The 27,284-nt window shown below is 42.2% G+C and overlaps 1 protein-coding gene across 1 annotated transcript in view; it reads right to left on the reverse strand.

The window, feature by feature from the left end:
• The window catches only part of MFSD9 (major facilitator superfamily domain containing 9), a 43,197-nt gene extending 19,818 nt beyond the window's left edge, over positions 1–23,379 (reverse strand). The window contains exons 1-3 of the mRNA XM_073550651.1: positions 23,192–23,379; positions 1,841–1,928; positions 740–783 (exon numbers count right to left, since the gene is read on the reverse strand). Coding sequence (XP_073406752.1) covers positions 740–783; positions 1,841–1,928; positions 23,192–23,266 — 207 coding nt within the window. The 5' untranslated portion in view covers positions 23,267–23,379. The remainder of the gene's footprint in view (positions 1–739; positions 784–1,840; positions 1,929–23,191) is intronic.
• Positions 23,380–27,284: the final 3,905 nt, after the last annotated feature.

Consider the following 27,284-nt stretch of genomic DNA (forward strand, 5'->3'; position numbering starts at 1 on the left):
AATTGAATTGTACAGATTATGGGTGACAGTAAAGGTGGAAAAACAAAACGTTCTGAAATGACAGAACCTGGCATTTTAACAAGGGTGTGTAGACATTTTATATCCACAGTACATGTAACACAAAAACCTGAATTAAACAGAAGGTTGTTTTATGATGACAATTTCACTTTCATAACATAGTGCTAAGGAAGCAAGGCGGTTCAGGGCAGCCTGATAGCTTTACCCCCTTTGTATGCACAATACAAGTAGTTGCTAGAGGGTGACTTTCACTTTGACAGATACAAGTTTGCAATTAAGGTACTGTCACACTTAGCGATGTACCAGCGATCCCGACCAGCGATATGACGCGGTCAGGATCGCTAGTGCATCGCTACTTACGTGTCAGACGTGGCGATCCTGACGTCCTCCCGCCCGGCTCCATGCTCGTCTCTCCACAGGAAGCCCAGCAGGAAGCTGACGACGAAAAACAGTCCTGGACGTTCTCGCGCGATCAGCGATACCTCCGACCGCTCCCCCGCTGGTTAAGTATCAGACACAGCGATATCGCTAGCAATATCGCTATAACGTCACAAGTTATAGCGATATTGCTAGCGATATCGCTTAGTGTGACAGGCCCTTTAGAGACTCTGTGGACTGAATCAGCAAATGGAACAAAATGGGGTGGGGGATGTCCTGTCATGACATGTTTTGAAGGGTCAATCAAGGTGTTGGTAACAGCAGCTTTATATGTGAATCTTACCACAATCGAGCTAGAAAAGAGCTGGAGGATACCATAACAGGAACCTAAAAGAAGAATATTGATATTACCGTTAGTTCCAAAAGCTAAGAATTAATCGATCGTCAATATTAACTTCTCAACTGTCTAGAAATAAAAATACATGTTGATATTCATAGTAATTGACATGTTGCTACCATTTCCACCTTTTTAACAGATTACAACAGTAGTTGAGGAAAAATCTCAGAGCATTTGCTGTCCGGCAGCTGGGGCACTACATAACAATAGAATCAACCTGTATGTTAATTGCTGTAAAAAGATACAGCATAGAAAATGTGAGTATTACAAAAAAAAGGGCAACAAAAAGTAATCAAACTGTTATATGTAACCAAGAATGGTGCAAATAAAGACTTTGCCACACACAGTACAAGTACACAGGTCCATCGACTGAAAAATAAAACGATACAGGTCTCTTCAGAATATGAAGACACAAAATATTTTCTTTGCAAATTTCCACATTACAAAAAACTAAACAACTTTAGTATAACCATAATCATATTGACCTGGAAAATCATGTTAACAGGTCATTTTAACCATAAAATGAACACCGTAAAAACAGAACCAAATAAACATTGGAGGAGGAATGGCATTCTTTTTCATTATTTCACTGCACTTGAAATTTTCTGTGTTTTCTAGTACATTATAAGGCAAAATAAATTAGTTAAAACTACAAATTGTCCCACAGAAATCAAGCCTTTATATACAGTAGCTGTGTGGACAGAAGCATAAAAGAACGTGAGGGAAAACATGAAAGTACAAAAATGAAAATCGACAGACACAAAACATGGTTAAAAGAAAAGTTAAAATATTTTTCTTTAAAAACACTGCATTATTAGGCCACTATTCATACGTTTAGTATATGGTCAGTATTTGACATCAGTATTTGAGAACCAAAACCTGGAGTGGGTGATAAATCCAGAAGTGGTGACGTGTCTCTATTATACTTTTCCTCTGATTGTTCCACTCCCGATTTGGCCAACAACTACTGAAGTAAAATACTGACCAAATACTCATAGCGTGAACGTGGCCTTACAATTTGTAATGAGTGGTAAATAAGGTTCTTACCTATTATACCTGCTGTAGTGGGACTTGCCCCAAGTGATTTCATATGATGGTTCAGTAATGGCACAATCATGCTTACACCAAAAAGGTCCTAGAAAAAGAGACAAATTCAGTATATGATACACAGTTTATAAACGCTAGATATGAAATGTTAATCTAATGTGCCCATAGGTGTGGTATTATGGAAAAATGATGAACAATGCCGTTTTAGTTATTCCCCGAAATGGCCAAGAAAACATGACAAATTCTGCAGCACTCATTCATATAAATAGCAGGACATACCAACAACTACTGGTGACCACAGATACTGTGGATATACTGATAACTATTGGCAGCCTCTGATATTGTGGAGATATGGCCAAGTACTGAAGACAACAGACATTGTGAACATACTGGGAAATACTTGTGACAACAGATTCTGTGGACAAGCTGCCAATTACTGGTAACTTCAGATATTGTAGACATGCTGTGAACTCTTGATGATCACAGATATTATTGACATACTACTAACTATTAATGACCTCAGAAATTGTGGGCATACCGCCAACAATTGATGGCCTCTGATATTATAGAGATACTGCCAAATACTGGTGACCACTCTTATTATGGAAATACTGCCAAATACTGATGACCACTGATATTGTGGACATACTGCCAAATACTGATGACCACTGATATTGTGGACATACTGCCAAATACTGATGACCACTGTTATTATGGAAATACTGCCAAATACTGATGACCACTGATATTGTGGACATACTGCCAAATACTGATGACCACTGATATTGTGGACAAACTGCCAAATACTGGTGACCACTGTTATTATGGAAATACTGCCAAATACTGATGACCACTGATATTGTGGACATACTGCCAAATACTGATGACCACTGATATTGTGGACATACTGCCAAATACTGATGACCACTGTTATTATGGAAATACTGCCAAATACTGATGACCACTGATATTGTGGACATACTGCCAAATACTGATGAACACTGATATTGTGGACAAACTGCCAAATACTGGTGACCACTGATATTGTGGACAAACTGCCAAATACTGGTGACCACTCTTATTATGGAAATACTGCCAAATACTGATGACCACTGATATTGTGGACATACTGCCAAATACTGATGACCACTGATATTGTGGACATACTGCCAAATACTGATGACCACTGTTATTATGGAAATACTGCCAAATACTGATGACCACTGATATTGTGGACATACTGCCAAATACTGATGAACACTGATATTGTGGACAAACTGTCAAATACTGGTGACCACTGTTATTATGGAAATACTGCCAAATACTGATGACCACTGATATTGTGGACAAGCTGCCAAATACTGGTGACCACTGATATTATAGACAAGCTGCCAAATACTGGCGACCACTGATATTGTGGACATACTGCCAAATACTGATGACCACTGATATTATGGACATACTGCCAAATACTGATGACCACTGATATTGTGGACATACTGCCAAATACTGATGACCACTGTTATTATGGAAATACTGCCAAATACTGATGACCACTGATATTGTGGACAAGCTGCCAAATACTGGTGACCACTGATATTATTGACAAGCTGCCAAATACTGGCGACCACTGATATTGTGGACATACTGCCAAATACTGATGACCACTGATATTGTGGACATACTGCCAAATACTGGCGACCACTGATATTATGGACATACTGCCAAATACTGGCAACCACTGATATTGTGGACATACTGCCAAATACTGATGACCACTGATATTATGGACATACTGCCAAACACTGATGACCACTGATATTATGGACAAGCTGCCAAATACTGGCGACCACTGATATTATGGACAAGCTGCCAAATACTGGCGACCACTGATATTATGGACAAGCTGCCAAATACTGGCGACCACTGATATTATGGACATACTGCCAAATACTGATGACCAATGATATTGTGGACATACTGCTAAATACTGGCGACCACTGATATTGTGGACATACTGCGAAATACTTATAACCACTGATATTGTGGACATACTGCCAAATACTGATGACCACTGATATTGTGGACATACTGCTAAATACTGGCGACCACTGATATTGTGGACATGCTGCCAATTACTGATGACTTCAGACATTGTATACGTGCTGCCAACTACTGGTGACTAATTGGTATGAACATTATACAGTTGTGGCCAAAAGTATTGACACCCCTGCAATTCTGTCAGATGATACTCAGTTTCGTCCTGAAAATGATTGCAAACACAAATTCTTTGGTATTATTATCTTCATTTAATTTGTCTTAAATGAAAAAACACAAAAGAGAATGAAGCAAAAAGCAACATATTGATCATTTCACACAAAACTCCAAAAATGGGCCAGACAAAAGTATTGGCACCCTCAGCCTAATACTTGGTTGCACAACCTTTAGCCAAAATAACTGCGACCAACCGCTTCCGGTAACCATCAATGAGTTTCTTACAATGCTCTGCTGGAATTTTAGACCATTCTTCTTTGGCAAACTGCTTCAGGTTCCTGATATTTGAAGGGTGCCTTCTCCAAACTGCCATTTTTAGATCTCTTCACAGGTGTTCTATGGGATTCAGGTCTGGACTCATTGCTGGCCACCTTAGAAGTCTCCAGTGCTTTCTCTCAAACCATATTCTAGTGCTTTTTGAAGTGTGTTTTGGGTCATTGTCCTGCTGGAAGACCCATGACCTCTGAGGGAGACCCAGCTTTCTCACACTGAGCCCTACATTATGCTGCAAAATTTGTTGGTAGTCTTCAGACTTCAAAATGCCATGCACACGGTCAAGCAGTCCAGTGCCAGAGGCAGCAAAGCAACCCCAAAACATCTGGGAACCTCCTCCATGTTTGACTGTAGGGACCGTGTTCTTTTCTTTGAATGCCTCTTTTTTTCTCCTGTAAACTCTATGTTGATGCCTTTGCCCAAAAAGCTCTAATTTTGTCTCATCTGACCAGAGAACATTCTTCCAAAACGTTTTAGGCTTTTTCAGGTAAGTTTTGGCAAACTCCAGCCTGGCTTTTTTATGTCACGGGATAAGAAGTGGGGTCTTCCTGGGTCTCCTACCATAAAGTTCCTTTCCATCCAGATGCCGATGGATAGTACGGGTTGACACTGTTGCACCCTCGGACTGCAGGGCAGCTTTAACTTGTTTGGATGTTAGTCGAGGTTCTTTATCCAACATCCGCACAATCTTGTGTTGAAATCTCTTGTCAATTTTTCTTTTCCGTCCACATCTAGGGAGGTTAGCCACAGTGCCATGGGCTTTAAACTTCTTGATGACACTGCGCACGGTAGACACAGGAACATTCAGATCTTTGGAGATGGACTTGTAGCCTTGAGATTGCTCATGCTTCCTTACAATTTGGTTTCTCAAGTCCTCAGACAGTTCTTTGGTCTTCTTTCTTTTCTCCATGCTCAATGTGGTACACACAAGGCCACAGGACAGAGGTTGAGTCAACTTTAATCCATGTCAACTGGCTGAAAGTGTGATTTAGTTATTGCCAACACCTGCTAGGTGCCACAGGTAAGTTACTGGTGCTGTTAATTACACAAATTAGAGAAGCATCACATCATTTTTCGAACAGTGCCAATATTTTTGTCCACCCTATTTTTTATGTTTGGTGTGGAATTATATCCAATTTGGCTTTAGGACAATTCTTTTTGTGTTTTTTCATTTAAGACAAATTAAATGAAGATAACAATACCAAAGAATTTGTGTTTGCAATCATTTTCAGGAAGAAACTGAGTATTATCTGACAGAATTGCAGGGGTGTCAATACTTTTGGCCACAACTGTATATAGTCATCAGCTCCACAACTTATTGACAGCATACAATATGCACAGTTGTTAGTTCTTGCAAAATCAAAGAGCAAATACAAAAATAGCAATGTGTGAAAGGTTATTTTGTATGTGAAACTTGTACCACAGCACAAAGACATAAAATTAACAGGTATTAGTAACTGAAGTCATTTACCATTCTATATTTTATCTTATGCCAGCTAGCAGTAAATTGTAAAAGTACTGTACTCTATGAAGCGATCTTCAAAACCACTGAAGAGCTGACATGACTTCAATGGTAGACCACTTTAGCTATGACAGCTAATAAATAACTTTTAGAATGTGGCACTAGATGTAGACATACCGGTAATCACCAGGATACTGGTATGAATTTTAAACAGGAATAGACAAATTACATAAAAATGTACATTGAAAAGTATTAAACACATCACCAGTTTTCTAAGTAAATATATTCTAAAGGTGCTATTAACATGAAATTCTCACCAGATGTCGGTAACAACCCATTCAATCCACACAAGCAACACTTACAAAAAGTTCGGGTTTGGGTACCAGAACAGTACCCAGACCCCATTCACTTGAATGGAGGGCCCGAACATCCAGTGTTTTCAGTGCTGCAAACACCGCTTCTGATTGGAGGGGAAATCATCGACGGTAGGAAAGCCGCGGTTCCCATGCTGTCAAAAGACAGCGTGAGCACTCAGCTGTGATCGGAGGTATAAAGCTCACCTCTGGTCACTGGTGTCAGCTGATGGGACTACTAATCCCTTCATCCGACACCTGCTACCTCTAATTACAGTGAGAGCAGGAGCACCGGACGGGAGTATTCAGCTGCTCCTGCGCTGTAAATAAATAATTTTTAAAAAAAATTGGCGTAGGTTCCCCTATATTTTTGCTAACCAGCCAGGCAAAACTCACAGCTAGGGACTGCAACCCTCAGCTGTCAGCTTCAGCAAGGCTAGTTAGCAAGAATAGAGGGGTCCCCACGCTGTTTTTTTAATTATTTAAATAAATAATTTAAAAAAAACGGCATGGGGTTCCCCCATTTTTGACAACCAACCTTGCGAAAGCAGACAGCTTAGGGATGGTATTCTCAGGCTGGTAAGGGGCCATGGATATTGCCCCGCCCAGCCTAAAAATAGCCGCCCGCAGCTGCTCAGAAAAGGCACATCTATTAGATGCACCAATTCTGGCATTTTGCCCAGCTCTTCCCACTTTCCCTGTAGCGGTGGCAAGTGGGGTTCATATTTGTGGGGCTCATGTCACCTTTGTATTGTCAGGTGACATCAAGCTCACGGATTAGTAATGGAGAGGCGTCTATAAGACACCTATCCATTACTAATCCTATAGTTACATGATAAATAAAGACATGGCCAGAATAAAGTCCTTTTTTGACATAAGACTAAACAGTTTTCCATTTTTATTTAACTGCATAAATCCAGCGAAGCCCTTGTTTTCCTGTAATAAAAGTAAAATAAAAAAACATAAAAAAACAAAAAAATATACCATACCTGTCCGTCGTCCTGTCCCACGCCGTAATCCATGTCTGGGGGATAAACAGTTTTCAACCCAGCCAGTGCCAAGATGAGACCGTCCAGGTTGAAAACCACTGGTGACTGAACTGCTGCGAGTGCAGCCTCAGAGACCGGTGGTGACATCAAAGAGGTTACGTCCGGTCACTGAGGCTCCGTTCCCAGGCTGAACTGCGGTGACCTCGGTGAGATCCCAGCTAACAGTGTGAGAAAAACTCTCATGGTGCTAGCGGGATTTTTAGACACGGACAAGGTCTAATTGGACCACTAATAAAAGGAAACAAATGCCATTCCCACCACTCATGACAGATTTGTTTCATGTTATATCATAAAACAAAAACGGTTTAATAGCTTCTATATTCACCAACAGAAAACAACTAGCATAAAACTGTTGGGTGCCAGGGAAAGGAGAAGCGATCATCAGGTAATAATCTACTGTTTAAAGGGAATCTGTCACCCTTTTTTTCAACTATGAGCTGCCGGCACCGACATCAGGGGTTTATCTACAGCATTCTGTAATGCTGTAGATAAGCCTCCGATGTTACCTGAAAGATAAGCAAAAGAGTTAGATTATACTCACCCCGGCATCCAGTCTGGTCTAATGGGTGTCGCGGTCCGGTCCCTCCCATCTTCACATGATGCCGTCCTCTTCTTTCCTTCCTGTCGTGGCTCCGGTGCAGGCACATTGCTCTGCCCTGGAGAGGTCCGGCGCTTGCGCACTGAGGTATTCTGCTCTGCCCTCAACAGAGCAGAGCAGTGCGCCTGCACCAGAGCCACGACAGGAAGGAAAGAAGAGGACGGCATCATATGAAGATGGGAGGGACCGGACCGTGACACCCATCAGACCGGACTGGACGCCGGGGTGAGTATAATCTAACTCTTTTGTCTTATCTTTCAGGTTACATCGGGGGCTTATCTACAGCATTACAGAATGCTGTAGATAAGCCCCTGATGTCGGTGTCGGCAGCTCATAGTTGAATAAAAAGGGTGACAGATTCCCTTTAAACAGTAGGTTATTACCTGATGATCGCTTCTTCTTTCCCTGGCACCCAACAGTTTTATGCTAGTTGTTTTCTGTTGGTGAATATAGAAGCTATTAAACCGTTTTTGTTTTATGACATAACATGAAACAAATCTGTCATGAGCGCCGGAACGCAACACCCATCGGACCAAGACCGGACCGCCCCTGGGTGAGTATAATATAAATCCTTTTTCTTCTCTTTCAGGTTACATCGGGGGCTCATCTACAGCATTACAGAATGCTGTAGATAAGCCCTTGATGTCGGTGCCGGAAGCTCATAGTCGAAAAAAAGGGTGACAGATTTCCTTTAAATCAGGTTTTAGTTTTAATTGTATTTTTCTTTTTAATTTGTGTCAATGTCTTTTATTTTTTTCAAATCTGTATTAAAAATAAAAAATAGAAATCTTTGTAATTTTCATAATGCCACTGGGACTTTAGACTCATAATGGCTTTTGTTTCAGGAAACAACAAGTATACATAGCCACATTGAACAGACTCTGAACCTACCATGTGTTGTGAGAGGTGGGAAAACACAGTCAGCTGTGACATCACCTATTGCGATTTGTAAATCCTGTGTCATCAGCTGTGGACTGAGGTTTAATCCATCATTACAATCCTGCCTCTGATAATAAGGAACCTTGCCGGAAATTCTCCCTGAAAATCCAACTTAACTGTGAAAGACTATAAGATTAAATTCATCAAAACGGGTGATTTGGCATCAGATGCACCTGATTCATTAAAGGGAATCTGTCACCCATTATTTCACATATAAGATGTGGCCACCACCATCAGGGGCTTATCTACAGCATTCTGTAATGCTGTAGATAAGCCCCCGATGTAACCTGAAAGAAATACGAGTTATATTATACTCACCCGGTGGGCGGTCCAGCGAATTCCATCTTCTACCGATGACGTCATCTTCCTTGCTTCTGTCATGGCTCTGAACCGTCCCCGGGTGAGTATAATATAACTCGTTTTTCTTATCCTTAAAAAGTCAACCCTCAACCCAACCGCTATGTCCAGCTATCGCCCAATATCGCTGCTCCCATTCGCTTCCAAACTCCTGGAGCTGCAAGTCTACGCTGAACTTTCCTCCCACCTCTCATCTAACTTGCTCTTTGACAATCTACAATCTGGTTTCCGCCCGCATCACTCCACTGAGACAGCCCTGACCAAAATTATTAACGACCTACTTACAGCCAAAGCAAACGGACAATACTCTATACTCCTGCTTCTAGACCTGTCCTCTGCTTTCGACACAGATGACCACTGCCTCCTACTACAGATCCTCTCCTCCTCTGGCATCAAAGACCTAGCCCTAACCTGGATCTCCTCATACCTTTCCAACCACACATTCAGCGTCTCCCACACTACCTCCTCATCCCACCCTCTCTCTGTTGGAGTCCCCCAAGGCTCTGTTCTAGGACCCCTACTCTTCTCAATCTAAACACTTGGCCTGGGGCAACTCATAAAGTCCCACAGTTTCCAGTACCACCTTTATGCTGATGACACTCAGATGTACCTCTTTGCTTTCCAGAATTCCGGAGTGTCTATCAGCCATATCCTCCTTCTTCTCCTCTCGCTTCCTCAAGCTCAATGTGGACAAATCTGAACTCATCATCTTTCCTCCATCTCACAGATCTTCCTTACCTGCCCTATCTATCACAATTAACGACATCACGCTTTCCCCCGTACCGGAAGACTGCTGTCTCGGAGTAACCTTTGTCTCTGCCCTGTCCTTCAAACCGCACATTCAAGCTCTTTCTACCTCCTGTCGTCTCCAGCTCAAAAATATTTCCAGAATCCGTCCTTTCCTCAACCCTCATTCTACTAAAATGCTTGTGCATGCCCTCTTCATCTCCCGCCTCGGCTACTGCAACATCCTTTTCTGTGGCCTCCCTGCTAACACCCTCGCACCTCTCCAGTCCATCCTTAACTCTGCTGCATGACTAATTCATTTCTCTCCTCGCTACTCCTTCGCTTCCCCCTCTGCAAATCTCTTCACTGGCTCCCTTTCCCTCAGCGTATCCAGTTCAAATTACTAATACTGACCTACAAGGCCATCTATAACCTGTCTCCCCCATATGTCTCTGAACTAATCTCCCGATATCTTCCCTCACGTAATCTCCGGTCCTCCCAAGACCTCCTTCTCTCCTCAACACTTATTCGCTCCTCACCCAACCGCCTCCAAGACTTCTCCCGAATATCCCCCATCCTCTGGAATTCTTTGCCTCAACATGTCTATCAACCACATTTGGATCCTTCAGACTGAACCTGAAAACCCACCTCTTCAAGAAAGCTTTCAGCCTGCAATGACCCCGCTACCTCCTCACCACTACCGGAGATATCGCCTCAACCAACACCGGAACTGCTGCAACTCACCAACCTACTGTCTCCTTCCCCACCATCCTGTAGAATGTAAGCCCAAAAGGGCAGGGTCCTCTCCCCTCTGTATCAGTCTGTCATTGTTAGTTTGTTTACTGTAAGTGATATCTGTAATTTGTATGTAACCTCTTCTCATGTACAGCACCATGGAATCAATGGTGCTATATAAATAAATAATAATAATCTTTCAGGTTACATCGGGAGGATTATCTACAGCGTTACAAAATGCTGCAGATAAGCCCCTGATGGCGGTGGCCACATCTTATATGCAAAAAAATAGGTGACAGATTCCCTTTAAGAGGTGCACACCTCTTAAAGAATGATTAAAGAATCAGGAGCGTCTGACAATTGGCATGCTCCTCCATGCTCCATGCCAGAAATCTTACTCCATGAATAAGAGGAGCTGTGGTGTCACGGCCCCACCACACCTTTGTCCTATCCCAGGTCCACATATTTTGGCAGAGGTGGAAGAGACTGTCAAGAAAATGGCAAAAGTCACAAAACTTTGTGACTTTTCAAAGCAATTTATGCCTGAATTCCAGACGATATTGTTTTGATGAATCGAGGCCTTTGTTTTTTGCTGTTTTTTTTATAAAGATCAGGATATAAAAGAAAACATGGCCAATTTGTTTTTACATCACATATAACAGAAAAACCTAATTTAAGCAATGTAATCTTCCTGCTTCCCTATAAGCAAATACTAGACTGTTTGATGCATGCCCTTAAAAGAAAAAGCTTCACACTGACACCGAGATGCTATTCATTATGTATCAAATTTTAATAGGCATCTAACTTTAATTTTCTAACATTATAACCACATTATTAACACCTGGCTCACAAGTACTGCTGCACCCAAAGGACCAACAACAACTTCCATTGTAACTATTTTAGCGTCCAATTATGAACTATTTCCTGCACAATAATCAATATATCAGTCATGATGATCTTGTGAATACTGCACTCACAGAATTTCAGGTGAAGCCAATGTGTAAGCCATGCCCTCTTTTTTGATCGTAATATGGTGATGTGTTGGGCCTCATTCACACATCACACATACAAGAAAAGTGGACTGAGTGATTTTGATCAGAGTTTCATCAGTTTTTTTCACTGATGAGAAACAAAACAAGTTTCTCTACCATCATGATCTGGATGTCTGGATTTTTTTTTAAAAAATGTTCCTGTGCTGAGATAATCTCATAAATGGGCCCCTGCTGTGTACTGTGTAAAGGCCCCGTCACACACAGGGATCTCGCTAGTGAGATTGTTGATTTTGCGACGCCACAGCGATATCGCCAGCGAGATCGCTGTGTGTGACGGGGATCAGCGACCGGCCCCCCTGCCGGGTATCGCTGATCGTGCTCGATTGGCCCGGGCAGTTTTTCGATTGCTGGTCTCCCGCTGGCGAGCACGCATCGCTGCATGTGGCAGCGAGAGATCAGCGAGCCGTGGCTCCTGGATACCCGATGTTTACATTAGAAACCAGCGTCCAGCGTCGCTGGTCCTGATCGCCGGAGGGGCTGGCTATGTGACAGCTCACCAGCGATCAGCCTAACAATGTCTCATCATCCCAGCGTAGACAAGGTGCTAATAAATTGCTCAGTAGCACAGATGAACCATCAGAGCACGCTAACCTACATGAGTTGATAATTTTACATAGTTATCTAATCTATTCTAGAGCTTTTGTTAAAGTAGTTTTTGAAACGTCAGAATATAATGCTCGGCATTTGCTTACAACTTGCAGGACATATTGCTTTAGTTCTTCATCTTTTGTCAGAAGGTCGTTAAAGTCGGTTACTTCCTACCTCTTTTAATTTTTCTTTCCTAACTTTTGGATTTATAACCCTAGCGTGCTCTGATGGTTCATCTGTGCTACTGAGAAATTTATTAGCCATTAACAACTTTTCATTGTCTGTAATGGTGGGATCAAAAAACGATAATCCCACCAACTCTGCATTCAAATACCACAAATGGTTCGAAAATTTGGTCAGGGCTTTTTCAGCAATGTTGTTGTCACATTCTTTATAGTCTAACAGACTATGCAAAATACCTAAATCTTAAAATACCTCAATTTGGATTTTTTCAAACTTTGAGCGACGAGCGGCACGGGTTAACGTCGTTTGATCGAGCTCAAATTTTGGCTATCTCAATATCTGGAAAGGGGAATCGTTTTGTGGGGTCCAGACGGACAAAATTCCGACATCGATTTTTTGCGGTCACCCTACTCCACAGTGTAACACTGGAGTGAATGCTATCTGATGAAACATCGGATAGCACTCGTCTGAGTTATATGCAGGCTATACGCCAGTCTGAGCGAGCCCTAATTCTAAGCCAAAATCAGACGTGGTGACGTGTTTCTATTATACCTTTCCTCTGATTGTTCCTCTCCTGGTTTTGGCTTACAAATGGCCTAAATCTTGTTTCCCTCCTGAGTAGCTAAAAAAATGAATTTGGGTTCAGGAACTAAAATGTCCTGCATGATTTGTTGCATGTCCTGCACTTATTTACATTGGATTCATATATTTTGTATGACGATGTAACCTGAGAATCATGTGCTCTCTCATTCCAGAACACAATGCACACACAGCAAGCTTCATAACTATTTCTATGCCTTGTTAAAAGTGGAGCTGGTGGTGTTCTAGGATTCCACGGCTGGTATTTCTGGGGCAAATGGTCAGGGAGTCAGCTCAAGCAGCTGACGACTAAATGTAGCTGCAGTTCACTTCCTAAATGTTGTCATTAATGTATTAAAAAGGGAAGAAAATATATAACCATTTAATATAAATATGCCTTATTTTATTGCTTTATTATCCTAAACAGGAAAACAAAATATTTTACTAGAAGTATAAATATATTCACAAATCAAAACATCAATATTAACAATACAATATTTTAAGGACAAGCCAGATAGATTCTCATCTCCAGGTTCTAACATTTATGTCCATTTATCAAAGGATTTTTACTCTTCCTGCACACTGAAGCTCCATTCTCAGGGCTCAGGCACATGGCTGTACATTCAGTTATTTTCTGATTAGAGTTAGATCAGAGTGTGATTTGCATAATCGCCCTGATTCTCTCGGGTGAGAAAATAAAATTGCTGTGTGACCTTAGCCTAATGTATAGTGGGTGGCCGGGGGTGTTGCTATGTAAACAAGAAGAAGAAGCAAATCGCGAAACGCGCGTTGGAGCCTGCCTCTCCCACTTTTGCAGCAGGTTGGTCCTATTATTATGTTTCTCTTCACTTAGAAAACAGGGGTTACTTTAATTAGGATTGTGTATTATGTTGATGAAATTCTTTGTATTAGATCATAACTTCTTTTGTTGGATGTCAACTAATCATTATTAGGTCTGGTGGACCATATTTACTGTTTAATGGTTGTCTCCTGCTGCCTATACATATGCATGCCATCCGGGGTTGACAGTTATTATAAATCTTCCTCTATGCACTATGTACCTTATACTGCCCCATTGATCATATGCATGTGTTCAAATACCATATATGCTATTACTATATAGGGTCTATTTCATATGACAGTCTTTTCAGCATAATTACACCTGACTATTCCCGCATGGTTAATCCTGTATAGTTATACTTTCATATCTTGTATTTCTCCTGTTACTCATTATCTACATGGATCTCTTTACTGTGATTAAGCCCAAACGTGGCACTAAGGTGTCGCTGCCCTTTCAATCAAAAGAATTACAAATTATATATACAGTGCCTTGCGAAAGTATTCAGCCCCCCTGGAACTTTTCAACCTTTTCCCACATATCATGCTTCAAACATAACGATTACCAAATATAAATTTTTGGTGAAGAATCAACAACAAGTAGGACACAATTGTGAAGTTGATCGAAATTTATTAGTTATTTTACATTTTTGTGGAAATTCAAAAACTGAAAAGTGGGGCGTGCAATATTATTCGGCCCCTTTAACTTAATACTGTGTTGCGCTACCTTTTGCTGCGATTACAGCTGCAAGTCACTTGGGGTATGTCTCTATCAGTTTTGTACATCGAGAGACTGAAATTCTTGCCCATTCTCCCTTGGCAAACAGCTGGAGCTCAGTGAGGTTTGATGGAGATCGTTTGTGAACAGCAGTTTTCAGCTCTTTCCACAGATTCTCAATTGGATTCAGGTCTGGACTTTGACTTGGCCATTCTAACACCTGGATACGTTTATTTGTGAACCATTCCATTGTAGATTTTGCTTTATGCTTGGGATCATTGTCTTGTTGGAAGACAAATCTCCGTCCCAGTCTCAGGTCTTTTGCAGACTCCAACAGGTTTTCTTCAAGAATGGTCCTGTATTTGGCTCCATCCATCTTCCCATCAATTTTAACTATTTTCCCTGTCCCTGCTGAAGAAAAGCAGGCCCAAACCATGGTGCTGCCACCACCATGTTTGACAGTGGGGATGGAGTGTTCAGGGTGATGAGCTGTGTTGCTTTTATGCCTAACACATCATTTAGCATTGTTGCCAAAAAGTTTGATTTTGGTTTCATCTGGCCAGAGCACCTTCTTCCACATGTTTGGTGTGTCTCCCAGGTGGCTTGTTGCAAACTTTAAATGACACTTTTTTTGGATATCTTTGAGAAATGGCTTCTTCTTGCCACTCTTCCATAAAGGCCTGATTGTTGTCCTATGGACAAACTGTCCCACCTCAGCTGTAGATCTCTGCAGTTCATCCAGAGTGATCATGGGCTTCTTGGCTGCATCTCTGATCAGTCTTCTCCTTGTTTGAGATGAAAGTTTAGAGGGACGGCCGGGTCTTGGTAGACTTGCAGTGGTATGATACTCCTTCCATTTCAATATGATCGCTTGCACAGTGCTCCTTGGGATGTTTTGGAGATCATTTTGCATCCAAATCCGGCTTTAGACTTCTCCACAACAGTATCACGGACCTGCCTGTTGTGTTCCTTGGTCTTCATGATGTGCTTCAAACAGAACACTGAGACTATCACAGAGCAGGTGCATTTATACAGAGACTTGATTACACACAGGTGGATTATATTTATCATCATTAGTCATTTGGGACAACATTGGATCATTCAGAGATCCACAATGAACTTCTGGAGTGAGTTTGCTGCACTGAAAGTAAAGGGGCCGAATAATATTGCACGCCCCACTTTTCAGTTTTTGACTTTCCACAAAAATTTAAAATAACCAATAAATTTTGTTAAACTTCACAATTGTGTCCCAATTGTTGTTGATTCTTCAACAAAAATTTACATTTGGTATCTTTATGTTTGAGGCATGATATGTGGGAAAAGGTTGAAAAGTTCCAGGGAGCCGAATACTTTTGCAAGGCAGTGTATTTGTATTTATGTCTCTGTTTTTATGAAAATTGTTACAATAAAGTTATATATCCATTTTATGTTATTTGCTCCGTTATCCATTTTTTCTTTCGGTTACTATAAACAAGTACTGTGGAGAAGTGGGGTCTTCTGGCATGCAGACTCCCACCAGTAAGGAAGTGAAATGTGGTTATACCTTAGCAATCTGGCATCACTTCCTATGGAAACCAATTTTGGTTTATGTTGAAAAGCAAAACATGTTGCTTGTATGGGGTTAATATATTACTTTTCATTGTATGATCTGTTCATTAAGAATTTGGCATCATCTTCTGAGTGGCATGCACCAGGCCAAAAGTGTTACTCCAGTCAGTAACTGGAGTAGCATTTCTGGCATGCAAAACACTGGCACATTTGACGACTTTGACGGGCTAGAATGGTCACGCACCCATCCCACCATGAATCCTTTCCATCCTCACCCATATCGGCACAGTGGATTTAAACTCATGTATAAATGCCAAAAGTCGCGAAGTGTTTTGTGCAACTCCCAGTTGCGCTAAAATTTTGCAACTTGTTAATGTCATGGTCCAGTCCGGAGTTTATCTTCTGCTGTCTTCACTCTGGACTGGTCATGCGGGGGTTAATCTCCTCAGCCTCGTTCTGGAGCTAGCTGGGCTATTTCAATCCCTCACAGCCTGCTGACCAGTGTTAGTGATAGCTCAAGCTTGCAGTTTAGAGCCGCTGACCCTTGTACCCTGGTGATCCTCCTGCCTTTGACTGATATTCACTTGTATGACCCGGACTGATTTCTGACCCCATCTCTTGGTATTCGTTTCTGCTGTTACGTTCCCTCTCTGGCATCTGACTCCCTGGCTTGTACCCCGACCACGTATTTCGCCTCACGTTTTGGACCCCGTGCTCATGTTCTGGCTTTCTGACTCTCGGCTTTGGTATTTTGACTACGTGTATTGCTGCTCCTTCTGGTACGTCTGCTCCTGTTAGTTTCTGACTCGGTTCGTCTGACTATTCTCTCTCATTACCTGTGGCACCTGTGCTGTTGCTCAGGGTTGCTGCTCTTAGTGTATAACCTCTCTTCCCTCACCAGCTCCCCCTGGTGGAGGTTTCACTACAGTTAAAGCTTTTATGACAGTTTTCTGGCGTGGCCTTCACATAGTCCCCAATATACAGTATGTGCCCCCACATAACCTCTCTATATACAGTGTGAACCTTCACATAGCCCCTATATACAATGAGCCTTTACGTAGCCTTCTATATACAGTAAGAGCCCCCACATAGCCTCTCTATATACAGTATGAGTCCCCACACAGCCCTTATATACAATGAGCCTTCACATAGCCTCCAATATACAGTAATAGCCCCCACATAGCCTCTCTATATACAGTATGAGTCCCCACACAGCCCTTATATACAATGAGCCTTCACATAGCCTCCATTATACAATAAGAGCCGCCACATAGCCTCACTATATAGTGTGAGCCACCATATAACCTCACTATATAAACCCTCTCATAGACTCACTATATACAGTATAAGCCCCCACATAGCCTCCTATACAGTATGACCCCCCATATAGCCTCTTATACACAGTATAAGCCCCCCCATAGCCTCTCTATACACAGTATGAGTCCCCACAGAGCCCTTATATACAATGAGCCTTCACATAGCCTCCAATATACAGTAAGAGCCCCCACATAGCCTCTCTATATACCAGGGCTGTGGAGTCGGTAAGCCAAACATGCGACTCCGACTCCTCAATTTCCCTTACACCGACTCCAACTCCAACTCCGACTCCCACATATATTGCTTATATTTAAGTGAAAAATTTATTGTAGTACAATGTGAACATCAGACATTTAATCATTTCTATGATCCAATAATCAAGATATTTAGATAGAACATAATATCTATTTATTGGAATACAACTTTAGAACACAAAAAACTGTAATAAATTGTAAATATGTAATACACTGTATACATGTACATGTATACGGTACAGACCAAAGTTTGGACACACCTTCTCATTCAAAGAGTTTTCTTTATTTTCATGACTATGAAAATTGTAGATTCATTCTGAAGGTATCAAAACAATGAATTAACACATGTGGAATTATATAACTAAAGTGTGAAACAACTGAAAATATGTCTTATATTCTTGATTCTTCAAAGTAGCCACCTTTTGCTTTGATTACTGCTTTGCACACTCTTGGCATTCTCTTGATGAAATTCAAGAGGTAGTCACCAGAAATGGTCTTCCAACAGTCTTGAAGGAGTTCCCAGAGATGCTTAGCACTTGTTGGCCCTTTTGCCTTCACTCTGCGGTCCAGCTCACCCCAAACCATCTCGATTGGGTTCAGGTCTGGTGACTGTGGAGGCCAGGTCATCTGGCGTAGCACCCCATCACTCTCCTTCTTGGTCAAATAGCCCTTACACAGCCTGGAGGTGTGTTTGAGGCCATTGTCCTGTTGAAAAATAAATGATGGTCCAACTAAACACAAACCGGATGGAATAGCATGCCGCTGCAAGATGCTGTGGTAGCCATGCTGGTTCAGTATGCCTTCAATTTTGAATAAATCCCCAACAGTGTCACTAGCAAAGCACCATCACACCTCCTCCTCCATGCTTCACGGTAGGAACCAGGCATGTAGAGTCCATCCGTTCACCATTTCTGCGTCGCACAAAGACATGGTGGTTGGTACCAAAGATCTCAAATTTGGACTCATCAGACCAAAGCACAGATTTCCACTGGTCTAATGTCCATTCCTTGTGTTCTCTAGCCCAAACAAGTCTCTTCTGCTTGTTGCCTGTCCTTAGCAGTGGTTTCCTAGCAGCTATTTTACCATGAAGGCCTGCTGCACAAAGTCTCCTCTTAACAGTAGTTGTAGAGATGTGTCTGCTGCTAGAACTCTGTGTGGCATTGACCTGGTCTCTATTCTGAGCTGCTGTTAACCTGCGATTTCTGAGGCTGGTGACTAGGATGAACTTATCCTCCGCAGCAGAGGTGACTCTTGGTCTTCCTTTCCTGGGGCGGTCCTCATGTGAGCCAGTTTCTTTGTAGCGCTTGATGGTTTTTGCCACTGCACTTGGGGACACTTTCAAAGTTTTCCCAATTTTTCGGACTGACTAACCTTCATTTCTTAAAGTAATGATGGCCACTTGTTTTTCTTTACTCAGCTGCTTTTTTCTTGCCATAATACAAATTCTAACAGTCTATTCAGTAGGACTATCACCTGTGTATCCACCAGACTTCTGCACAACACAACTGATGGTCCCAACCTCATTTATAAGGCAAGAAATCCCACTTATTAAACCTGACAGGGCACACCTGTGAAGTGAAAACCATTTCCGGTGACTACCTCTTGAAGCTCATCAAGAGAATGCCAAGAGTGTGCAAAGCCGAAATTAAAGCAAAAGGTGGCTACTTTGAAGAACCTAGAATATAAGACATACAGTATTTTCAGTTGTTTCACACTTTTTTGTTAATTATATAACTACACATGTGTTAATTCATAGTTTTGATGCCTTCAGAGTGAATCTACAATTTTCATAGTCATGAAAATAAAGAAAACGCTTTGATTGAGAAGATGTGTCCAAACTTTTGGTCTGTACTGTGTATATATATATATACACACATACACACACACTATGACTTATCTCGGCTATGATAAAGCCTAGATCCTCAGGCTACATTCACACTATGGGCGTAGCTAGGATCAAACCTAAGGGGGGGAGCAGAATCTCATACTGTTCCGCAGAATTTCATACTGCACACTTCAGCTGCTGGAGAACCTCATACTTCACACCCCTACACTTGAAAATAAAGCCTGAACCTTAAGTAGATGTCGTGAATGCAGTCTATTTATTCCAACTATCAGCTGATGTTGATGTTACTGAAGACGAGCAATGCCTGTCCTGGGCGTCCTTTTGGGCAGCTATGAGGTGTACCTGACTGGTGCTATAAAAAAGGAGTGTTAGTCTGTGTGCTATCCGGCTTTCATTCTTTTTGGTACAGATACGATATGGATAGACAGATATGGATAAATGGATATATAGATAGATAGAGCAGATTTCTAATCTGCTTTTGCTATTGAAAACATTATCTATGAGCTCAAAAACCTTTCAGGTGATGCGGTTTTTTAAAAAGCTGATCTGCTTTTGCAACTGAAAAACGTATCCTCAAAAAATGCAGGAAAAACGCTGTGTGTGAATGTAGCCTTAGATCAGGAATATAACAGCCATTTATAGGACATTTCAGAACTTTCCCAAATTCCTATGAAAAAATATTCAGCATATTCTGCATTGAACTACTGTACCCAATTTATTATATATTTTAGGAGTTGGTCCATTTTATACCGACTCCAACTCCGACTCACACTCCACCAAAATGAGCACCGACTCCGACTCCACGACTCCACAGCCCTGCTATATACTGTATGAGTCCCCACACAGCCCCTATATACAATGAACCTTCACATAGCCTCCTATACACAGTAATAGTCCCCACATAGCCTCTCTATATACAGTATGAGCCCCCACATAGCACTTACATACAATGAGCCTTCACATAGCCTCCATTACACAGTAAGAGCCGCCACATAGCCTCACTATATAGTGTGAGCCACCATATAACCTCACTATATACAGTATAAACCCTCTCATAGACTCACTATATACAGTATAAGCCCCCACATAGCCTCCTATACAGTATGAGCCCCCATATAGCCTCTTATATACAGTATAAGCCTCCACATAGCATCTCTATATATAGTGTGAGCCCCACATAGCCTCTCTATATAGTGTGAGCACCACATAGCCTCTTCATAGACATTATGAGTCCTCAATTAGCATCTATATACAGTATGAGCCCCTACATAGCCCCTAATGGTATATCCGCCCTGTCTAGTGTCATGAAGGAATGTAACAATCATGTATATCCTTGAAGTTATATTGGGGGGGAAGAATAATTTTAATATTATTTATTAAAATCTACATTTTCTTATATTCTACTTGAGCTTTATTGATACAAATCAGACATGTTCACTGGGACTTATAATGCAAATATTTGCCAAAATACACTGCTCAGAGATCAAATCTTTAATACAAACGGCACAAGTTATGTCAACATGGGCTAAAAAGACCATTCTCTATACAGGTTTATCAAGTTTGACCTTTGTGTTGAATTATATCCAGTTTGCCTGGAATGGTAAACAGTAAGGCTAACTTCCCTCAATGAGCTTTTGGTGCGTTTCTGATGTTGCAGAATTTCTGCACCATTTCTGCACCTATTATTTAAATTAGGTTACTTGCTTTTTTCATTGCTTTTTGTATGCTTTTTTTACCATTCGTTTTTATTCCGTTTTTGATGCTACAGTTTTTGTCTCTTTTTGTTGCTTAATCTTTATTTTCAGTTTTCAATTAATGAGATTCTAGTGCTACGGGGCGGCCTGTGGGCGGGGCTTTATTTGGTGCTCTGACCTCATATTAATCTTTGTGGGATTCAATGACAGGTCACTGAATCATCAGTGACCTGTCTCCTATTTTAAATGCTGCCCTTGCGCAGTTAATAGTGTGGTCTTTAGTAAAAAAATAAAAGAAAAACTATAGAAAAATGGTGGCGTACATGCGCAGTAGCATCTATCTCTTGCCAACAGCGCCTGCGCAGTAGCATCTGACGCCATTTTGCTGGAGCCAAATTTTTAAATAATGGCAGCCGCAGCGCCTGCACAGTAGCATCTAGCGGCAAGGGATACTTTAAATCTGTTCAAGCGCCGACCACCAGCATCTGTGGGCAAGCGATAGATGCTACTGTGCATACATCACCGCCATTTTGCTGGAGTTTTTTTTTTTAAAAGACCACACTATTAACTGCGTAAGTGCAGTATTTAAAATAGGAGCAGGTCACTGAAGTTTCAGTGACCTGTCATTTAAGCCAGAACGATGACGGTGAGGCCAAAGCACCAAAAAAAAGCCTGTCCCGGAGCACGAGCATCTCATTAACTCAGAATTGCAAACACAGATTAAACAACAACCACAAGATGGATTTCTTCACCAAGGTATCATTTTAACGCCGGAGTCACACTAGCGAGAAATACGGACGAGTGCTATGCAAGAAAAAAAATCGCATAGCACTCGGACCAATGATAATCTATGGGGCAACTCCCATCATCCGATTTTTCCTCGCCCGCTTTATACGTGCGGAGGAAATCGCAGCATGCTGTGATTGTCAGCATTTCTCGGCCGAGACTCGCCAATGCAAGTCTATGGGGGTGAGAAAAAAATCGGATTACACACGGACCACAAGTGTGACTTGCGAGAAATACGCACCCGGTGTCCTTTAGAAAAGCCGGCAATTCAGTGCACGATACAGTAAACTCATACGGACAGGTTTAATAAAGAAACGAAAGAATAGATATAGACACATAGTATACATATATACACACACATGTCATTGAGACACATATATATATATTTCAACATGAAATGACACATGGCAATGGGTGACGTATTGAAAACACTGATGGAACCTGACACAGATTTATCATTAGATTTTTTACCATTCACAAAACCAAAACCCTTAGGCCGTGTTTACACCTTGTATAAATGCTGCGTTTTCCCTACACCATGATACATGATAACAATCGTCTCTAATTACTGATTTTTTTCTATGTTTTCCCACTATATTTGGTTATTGGTGCAAAAATGCACAGCATTTTGTACGGTTATTTTTTTTCAGTACAGAAAAGCTTTGATTCTGTAGTGAAAAGCACGGCTGCACTTTTTTATACGCGCTTTTTTCAGGCTCCGCAAAGAATCCTATGGAGAAAAAAAATGCAGCAGAAAAAGCACATTCACATCACTTCCACTTTGCTCGAACAGTTCAATGCAGCAGAATTTCGTCAGTGGAAAAACTGCAGAATTTGCGCAATGTGTGAACACGGCCTCAGTGGGAAAAAACCCGGTAATTGCAAATTAAGCTCCGACTTCACTTGCACTTATATGTGCCTTTCAGATTCATTAAATTCATTAAAGGAGCATATTGCATTCAGCATCCTTCTGCATAAGGGTGTTTATATATATATATACACACACATACAGCACACATATACATATATAGATGTTATATATTTCTATGATTAGGCATGTAACCTTACAGCTGTAGCATTTGCACATAGACCCAGGTAGCAGCAATGTTTGGACCAGAGGGACCGTATACAGTAGCACAGGGCTATATCAGTATCATTCATCCCCCTCCCACTTGTCACTTACTAGGAAGCCCACCAAGTGTAGGCACTGCTGCAGGCTCCGCCCATTCGGCGTGCTCTTTGGACTGGCAGCCCCCATTCTCCATCGTCTGTATAGGAAGCCCCGCAGTGTAGCTACACAGTGCAGGACCACTGCAACAAGAAGAAAACCCGGAACCTGCCGAGTGTGCCGGCGGAAACTGCCGAGTGCTACTACGCATGCGCAGAATGCCGAGTTCGCTGCCGGGCGCTGGTGTGACGTAGGTATACGCAAAGCGCGATGTTGTTGCCGAGCGCTGCAGACTGCCGGTCGTGTCTTTCCATGACGTCATGGAGTATGAATCATACGTGTGTGCAATGTTACAAAAACAAAACATAATTTCGTCTTTTATTTTAATGGCTATTGAAGGAGTTTGTCAATAAAGTTTTCTCTAGGCTGCAGACCTGCCGCAGTGCCCCCATTATAGCCAGTCCCCCATTATAACAACAGTGCCCCCATTATAGGCCCAGTGCCCACGGTATCCCTGTAAAATCATATTTGTTCCACACCCTAAAATTCTATGACTCGTCCTCCACTGCAGCTGTGGGCGCCATTGTCGTGTAATTAATGTTTTTTTGCGCACCCAATCGTCTGAAATCCAGGTCATATTGCAGGCCGCAATTTTTTAACCGATGGTTCTGAGTGTAAACGTTCATGTTTTGGCCATAGCACCCGGAATGTGTCAGTGTCCTGTCCTCTTGCTGGCAGTTTTGCATACAGAGCATACGGACATTTACTTCACGTGTGAACGAGCCCTTACAGTACAAGGGATGAGTTTGTTTTCTTACGTGACCTCGTTCACACTGTGCAGCGTAGATTGGGCATCTCTGCAGATTTCACATCGTCAATCTGTCTGGCAGATGGGAAATGTATTATCGAATTGGAATACAAAAATATCTTGAGTCCACCAGACTGGAAGACATACCGTACATCATAAAGTTATATATTATGAGTATGTGAAGCGCCCTGGCGCAGGGCCGTGGGGTACTCGGTACAGGGCCCGTCGACTTCAATGGGGGACGGTGTCACGGCGGCAGTGACCCAGTCCGTGGCCCTGGGGCGTCCATTAAATAATAAAATAGGGGGAAAAGTTGTTGGTGATGTGGTAAAAATGAAGATAAAGTTTGTAGATGGTGAAATACGTGACGCCACCTGTGGTATTCTGGTCAGAGGTGACCAGCGCTGCGGTGTTGTTCCCCTGAGACTGTTGATGTGTCGCAGCTGAGGTGAAAATAGCTCTCCACATGTAGAGCAATAGTCCCAGGGCAAAGATGTTAGATTAATAGTCAAAATGGCTGTGAACGTTGGGTGCAGAGAAATGAGAGGAGGACACAGAGGTGCAGTTTGTTTAACTTTTACTTGCAATTGGTTGTAGTCCGGAGCACCACATACAGGTGCTGGAATGAGTCCGGCTCGCCTGGAGGCATTCAGGGGATCCACCTTGCCAGGTGGGGGTTTAGGGTCTTCCTTCTGCGCTTTTTGTGTGGTTCTCTGCTGTTTGTAACTAAGCTGAGACCCTCTATTTGTGATGATTTCTCTAACCTGTACGGCTGTCAGCATGAGCCTATTCCACCGGTATCGTCCTTTTCACTGTCAGCCCCGGGCTCCTTATCCGCTGCCGTTCCCTCAGGTGTTCAATATCACTCAGAAGTTTACAATCCCCTGTACTTTCAGATTCGGCGGCAGGACATACAGCTCCTGCCCACCCAGGACTCTGGCGTCCCTTTCTCTCTATTAGCGCTTCGCTCTGGGGTCTGCTATATTCAGTTTTTTAGCTTCCCCAGAGCCTCTCTGTCTCTGCTCGTGTCCTTTCCCTCTTCACAGATCAGCTCCCCCTCACCAGCTCCTCACAGATCAGCTCCCTGTCATGAACTGACTGGATCTTCCAGAAAGATCTTTTTACCTCACGTTTAACTGTCTTGTCATTTGCTCACAGCTGCTCTCGTTTTCATGACAACTCCCTCAGTTCACTTCTAGCTGACTCACCAACCCCCTCTGCTGGACACAATTTATAAGGCAGCTCCCTTTTCTGACCTGCAGCAGGCATTGTGATTTAATCTATGTTACCTGGCAGGGGGACCCCTTTCTGCCTCCAAGCATGACTTCTCCTCTAAGAGGGAGGCAATGTCACTGTGACAACCGGACTCTGGGGTGTCACATTTGCAATAGCTGTGCTCCACACAAATATATCCTAGGCATCTTTAACTCCTAAACCCAAACTATTAAAGAGGTTGTTCACTACATTCTATAATGCCCCCACCAATTTAAACCTTGTAAAGAAAAATTTTTGTAAATACTTAATGTTGCCATCTGTGCCAGTAAGCGGCACTATTGCTGACCGCTCGCTCAGCATCACGTTACTCCGACTGCACCACTGCTGATATCCGCTGATGTCATGTTAAGTACCAGAAAGCCTTGCATCACCTAGTCATGTGCACCATTCCTGACTGACTGGGCTGTGGGCGGAGTTTTTCCAGATTGGTGGGGAATAGTTTACCTGGCAATGAATTGAGTTTGTAGGACACTGTTTACTTTCACACTTTGGTCAGCTCTTGAGGCATTGTTCAGTCTCACACCTTGGTCGGCTAATGTTTACTTTCCATGCATCACTAATGTAATTAAATTGTACTAATCCTATCTGCTCCTGTATTGCTATACCTTTTAACTGCAATCAGACTGCAGAAAGTGAAAGTCCCCTACTGGGACGAAGTAAAAAAACAAACAAAAAAATAAAAAAAAGTTGTAAAAATATTTGTAAAAAAATTATAAAATAATTAAAAAAATAAAAAATATATTGTACCCATAAATAAATATTATTATGAAAAAACAATAAAAGTACACATAATTGGTATCGCCGCATTCCAAATGAGCCGACGCCATAAAAAATAAATAAAAAACATGGTAAAAATTAGCATACCGCCAAACAAAAAATGGAATCGAATGTAAATAACTGAAAACGTCATCTGAAAACAAACTTAATAAAGCTTCATCAGTGGAAAAATAAAATAAGTTATAGCTCTCAGAATAAAGCGATGTGAAAATAATTATTTTTTCTATAAAATAGTTTTTATTGTGTAAAAGCACCAAAACATAAAAAAACTACATAAATGTACTATCGCTGTAATCGTACTGACCAGAAATAGCTGCATTATCAATTTTACCATACATGGAACTGCATAAAAAAAGCAATTCCTGAATTGTTGTTTTTTTTATTTATTTTGCCTCCCAAAAATCGGTATAGAAAGCAGTTTAAGGCTAGTTTCACACTAGCGTTTATGAGCGCAGCGACGGCCTGCGCACGGCCGCCGCTAAGCCCCGCCCCCTGCCGCGCCTCAACCGGTAGCTCCGCCCACCGGCGCATGACGCTGCATGCGCCCTGCGTCCCCTATCTTTATCACTGGAGGCGCAGGCCGTGCGCAGTATGCGTTTGGCGGCGCATGCGTCCTTTTGACGGTGCGCCGACCTGCGCCAAACGCAACCTGCTGCAGTTTGGTTGCGTCGGCGCACCGTCAAAAAGGCGCATGCGCCGCCAAATGCATACTGCGCACGGCCTGCGCCCCCTGTGATAAAGATAGGGGACGCAGGGCGTATGAAGCTTCATGTGCCGGTGGGCAGAGCTACCGGCGGAGGCGCGGCAGGGGGCGGGGCTTAGCGGCGGCAGTGCGCAGGCCGTCGCTGCGCTCATAAACGCTAGTGTGAAACTAGCCTAAAAAAGTCAAGAGCCCAAAATGGTACCAATATTAACGTAAAGTCGTTCTGCAAAAAATGAGCCTTCATATGACTCTCATCACGAAACAATCACTGACCTCAGGGAGACCAGTTAAAGAAAACACTGCGGCAGCCGGCAAAGGCGCTCAATCAGTGAATTCCTAGGTGCATTGCTCCCTGACTCTGTCAGATGAAATATGGAAAAATTATAGCTCTCAAAATATGGCGATGCAAAAATTAGTTTTTGAAAAAAAGCACCTTTTATAGTGTAACAGTAGCCAAACTTAAAAAAAAACTGTTATCACTGTTATCGCACTGACCCAACAAACAAAAAAGTCTAATCACTTATACCACATGAGGAAAGGCATAA

Source organism: Dendrobates tinctorius, unplaced genomic scaffold, assembly GCF_039654945.1.
Source record: "Dendrobates tinctorius isolate UK_male_01 unplaced genomic scaffold, ASM3965494v1 ptg000166l, whole genome shotgun sequence".
Lineage (NCBI taxonomy): Eukaryota > Metazoa > Chordata > Amphibia > Anura > Dendrobatidae > Dendrobates > Dendrobates tinctorius.